Raw genomic sequence first — 4,725 nt, forward strand, 5'->3', positions numbered from 1 at the left:
CCCCAGCCTCACCATCCCGAACTGGAAGACCAGGACGGTGCTGCCCTCGCTGTGCAGCTCCAGAGTCACCAGGTGGGCGCCGCAGCTCCCGCTGGCCGAGGTCTTGTTGGGGTTGATGTTGAGAAGCCTTGTCACCGTCTGCGTAAGACAAGCAAGCAAGTCAGCACCGTGGTTCAGGTCTTCCACGCTCTCGAAAAGACACAGAGTCCCGAAACCGTGAATTCAAGGCCACATTTGTCTTAACCCAAATCAGAAGGAAAACACTGAAAGGCCACACAGATTTCGGTGATCTGTGCAGATTTCGGGGTCCCAAGATACTCTCCCTGCCCCCGTGAGTGCAGCGTCCCCGCGTGGATGGCACCCAGCAGCACCACCTCCCCCGCAACAGTCAGCCTTGCAAACTCACCCTATGGCACGCAAATCGACCCCCACAACCCCCACAGCCTGTCACTATTAGGGGAGAAAAACTATTTCAAAAGAAAACTATAAAAATGTAACACTTAAATGTTTCCATGATAAATATGTAAAGAAACCTTAGGTTCTATCAGGGGCCAAGTGAATGTTTTAGGCTCCATGGGCCACACTGCTCAACAGGCCGTGCTGGGACACCAGCCTTGGATGATGGAACCAGCAGGACGGCTGTGCTCCTACAAAACAGACTCCCTGACACAGATGCCATAGCTCTTGTCCTGCAGGGTCACATCCTGCAAGCTGAGCTCCCACCCTGCCTTACAGCATGACGTGCAGAGATGCTCTCGGTGCGCAGGGAGCAGAGGCCCCACCCTGCTGTACCATCCCCCTCTCCCAGGCGAGGCCCAGGCCTACCGTGTTGTCCTTCCTCTCATAGGTGAGGTTCAGCTGCAGCCCCATGCTGGCCAGCAGGCAGGTCCCATTGGTGCCGCTCACGTTGTACTTGTCCACAGAAGGGCTCTCGGGCACGGGTGAGGGCGAGGGGCCGGGTGGCGCAGGCGGCGCTGTGGTTGGGGAAGGCCTGTCTTGTTCACAGCGCGTCTCTGCAGGTACAGTGGAGGGAGATCCAGGTCCGGGTTTCTCATAACCATCAGCAGTTACAGTAAGATCCAAACTCAGAAACAAAACTACACCTGTGGGCTCTGGCGTCCTTGGTGACTAGTTTCTCCGTCGCCCAAAGTGGCTCTCGCTAGTGCCTTTCTACATGCACAGGACAGAGCCGGGTCCTGCAGACTGCAGACAGGTCCTGCAGACTCGCACAGGCCCCCGGGGCACCCTCAGCCTCCACCTCCCACTACCCAGAACAGTTCTGCCTGGGCAGCAGGCACTGCCCACCACATGCCACGCCCCGTGGCTGGACAGGGTCCACTGGGCCACCCTCTTCCTAAAGTGAGGGTGAGAAGGCCTTGACCGCTGTCACGAAGGAGTGGACGCAGGAGGCTGTGATGCGTGGCCAGCCACCTCCCCCCATGGGAAACGGTGACGACTCAGAAACTGCTCCCTGAGCTGTCGGGTCGGTGCCAGGATCGTGCTGGAAATAGTACCGAGAGGAAAACAGGGTTTGCAGCGCACACAGACCGGCCAGGTGGGACGCAGCACAGCCAAGGAGGCCCTCTGGCAGGACAGGGGTCAGGCAGCCTCCACAAGGACCCCACGTGTGAGCAGACACTCAAAGGAGGGCAAGGCTAGCCAGCTGTGTTGGGTTTTCATCTGGGGAGGTGGCTGTGGGGGATGGGCAAGCATCCTCACGAGGGAGAAGGTACTGAATGTGGGTGCGTCTGAAATCCCCGGACAAGAGGGCACAGTCCAGGGAGTCTGTGGAGGGGCCACATGGCACCCCCAGGGAATGTACAGCAGTCTGAATGTGACTCTGTCCCTCAGCAACTGACCCACCAAGATGTTCACAACACAAATTTATATTCAAAATCAAGGCAGAATGAACCCTCGGCAGAGCTCTACTGAGTCTTCTGTGGCCAACACTCAACCAACACACCATCAACCTTGAAATCAGGTTTTCTTTTACCACTTGTTTCTGTGGATACTCAATCATATTTACATAATTTCTACCCAATTTGATCCTTTCCACAACTCTGCTAGGCTGAGTCAGCACGCGTGAGCCCCAAATATCCAGGGTGGGCAACCCTGCGGGGGATCTGCCCCCATAACTCCATCAGTCACTTGTTGCTTCCGCTTCCATCTCAACAGTCAGTGGCCAATTTGACCTTCACACACCATCTACTCAGGGGAGGAGAGACAGGAAATGTCGCCTATGACTGCACCCCAACAGGTTCTGGGACACACAACGCAGGAGTCCCCCGCACCCCGGTGTAAAAGCCCCTTCTGGACAGAGCAGAAGATGGCAGAGAAGAGCTGCAGTAACCACACGAAGCTCTGAAGTGAGAGGCACCGACAGCCCCTGGAAGCCGTCCCACCCGGGGATGTGCTCAGGGAACCTCGCTCACTGCCCTTGGCTAAGCTGCAGGTCGACCAGTCCTTTCCAAAACAGCTTCACCTGCTGGGCGCGGTGGCTCATGCCTGTAATTCCAGGGCTTTGAGAGGCCAAGGAACGAGGACTGCGTGAGCCCAGGAGTTCAAGGCCAGCCTGGAAACACAGGGAGACCCCATCTCCACAGAGTATTTCTAAAAAATTAGCCAGGCATGGTGGCATGCGCCTGAGTCCCAGCTCCTCAGAAGGCTGACTCGGGAGGGCCACGAGCCTGGAGGCTGAGGCTGCGGTGAGCAGTTCTGTGCTACTGCACTCCGGCCTGGGAGACCCTGTCTCAAAAAACTAACAGCAGCTTCACGGTTCCTTTATAAAATATTACAGAACACGGTCAAACAGGCAAAAGTTAAATGTGCAAAACCCAATCAAAACTGGCCAGTCTCCAAATTCTAGTCTAGATGGCCACACGACACACAGAAAAAGTGTCACCTACGCTGCTCTGACAATTATTTTTAACCTGTGATCCACGTAACACGTTCATTTCCCCCCTTGTTTCTGTAGAGTGGTCACGAGAAGTTGGAAACACATCATCAGGTCTAACCACCAGTTTAAAAAATTGGAACTTGAGAAATGAGTGTGGATAAAATGCCCTCTTCCTTCTACCCGAATTACAAACGCAAAACCCTCACTCTCCTTCCCTGAACTCACACTATTAAAACCCAAGTCCTTCCGGCTGCGGGCGAGGACTGACGGACGGAGAGCTCGTCACCGAGGACAGACGGAGAGAGAGCTCGTCACCGAGGACAGATGGAGAGAGAGCTCGTCACCGAGGACAGACGGAGAGAGAGCTCGTCACAGAACACGCTGGAGAGTGCCCTGCACTGCCCAGGGGCAGACGGTGGCACAGGAGCCTCTTGGACGAGGACACTGACAGAGCTCGTCACAGAACATGCTGGAGAGCGCCCTGCGCTGCCCAGGGGGAGACGGTGGCACAGAAGCCTCTCGGAGACCTGAGGACCTGGGGGTCCACTGCACGCCTCCCCCAACCCCCTCCGGAGAGCAGCACTAGCCGGGCCTTTCCAAAGCTCATGTGCTCTGAAGGCCCCCCCTCCTCTCCTGGCAACAGCAGATACTCACATCAACCTGCAGGCTGCAATTCAGAGCCTCAAGGGGGTCTGTGAGGATGAGACTGGTTCGCAGCCAGGCTGCCGGCTCATAGCTCCCCTCCCACAGCCCTCTTACAGTCTTCTGTGAAAATGTTGGCTGTGTCAGGCCTCTGACCTTCTCCTGCCCCTTTCACCTGTCCTAAGGCAGGACTCTCATCCTCCCCACCTTTCTGATGGTAGGTCTTTTTTTTTCTTTCTTTTTTATTGAGACGAGTCTCACTCGCTCTGCCACCCAGGCTGGAGTGCACTGGCGCGATCTCAGCTCACTGCAACCTCCGCCTCCAATGTTTTACCATTGATTCCTCTTATTTAAGCTAAGAGTCAGACTCTGTTCCTAGGAATAAAAAAAAATGCCGCCAAATTGGGTGGGAGGTGAGACATGGTGACCTGTGTATGAAGGTGACCTCTATTTCCAACTCCTAACAGGGGTCAGGCAGTCCTCTGACTCATTCAACAAGCGTGCACCTATCAGACCCTGAGGATAAAAGACGACAACACCCCACTCCTCCAGGTGAACTCATAAACCCAGAAGCCTGGCTGAGCCTCACCGTAGATCTGCTAACCCCATGTGGGCCTGGGCTGGAAATCCGGTTTGGAGAGACCCCTGGCTGACTCCAGCCTCAGGCAGAGCTGTACTCAGACCCTCCGGAGTGACAGTCATCTATCCTGTTTTTGTTTGTTTGAGATGGAGTCTCACTCTGTCACCCAGGCTGGAGTGCAGTGACATGATCTAGGCTCACTGCAACCTCCACCTCTCAGGTTCAAGCGATTCTCCTGCCTCAGCCTCCTGAGTAGGTGGGACTACAGGCATCTGCCACCACGCCAGACTAATTTTTGTATTTTTAGTAGAGATGGGTTTTCGCCATGTTGGCCAGGTTGGTCTCAAACTCCTGACCTGAGGTGATCCACCCACCTCAACTTCCCAAAGTGCTGGGATTACAGGCGTGACCCACCACATCCAGCCACATCTGCCCTACTTTGAAGATGCTCAGGAAGGAAGGTACAAAACCAACAGGAAAGTCCATTCAAAGTTGGCTTGTGCGGCCGGGCGCAGTGGCTCACGCCTGTAATCCCAGCACTTTGGGAGGCCGAGGCGGGCGGATCACAAGGTCAGGAGATCGAGACCACAGTGAAACCCCATCTCTA

The 4,725-nt window shown here is 55.4% G+C and overlaps 1 protein-coding gene across 1 annotated transcript in view; it reads right to left on the reverse strand.

Moving 5' to 3' along the window:
• The window catches only part of LAMP1 (lysosomal-associated membrane protein 1), a 17,215-nt gene that overhangs the window by 2,820 nt on the left and 9,670 nt on the right, over positions 1–4,725 (reverse strand). Inside the window, exons 5-6 of the mRNA XM_011979429.1 lie at positions 826–1,013; positions 13–138 (exon numbers count right to left, since the gene is read on the reverse strand). Coding sequence (XP_011834819.1) covers positions 13–138; positions 826–1,013 — 314 coding nt within the window. The remainder of the gene's footprint in view (positions 1–12; positions 139–825; positions 1,014–4,725) is intronic.

This window comes from Mandrillus leucophaeus, unplaced genomic scaffold, assembly GCF_000951045.1.
Source record: "Mandrillus leucophaeus isolate KB7577 unplaced genomic scaffold, Mleu.le_1.0 Scaffold201, whole genome shotgun sequence".
In the NCBI taxonomy this organism is placed as follows: domain Eukaryota; kingdom Metazoa; phylum Chordata; class Mammalia; order Primates; family Cercopithecidae; genus Mandrillus; species Mandrillus leucophaeus.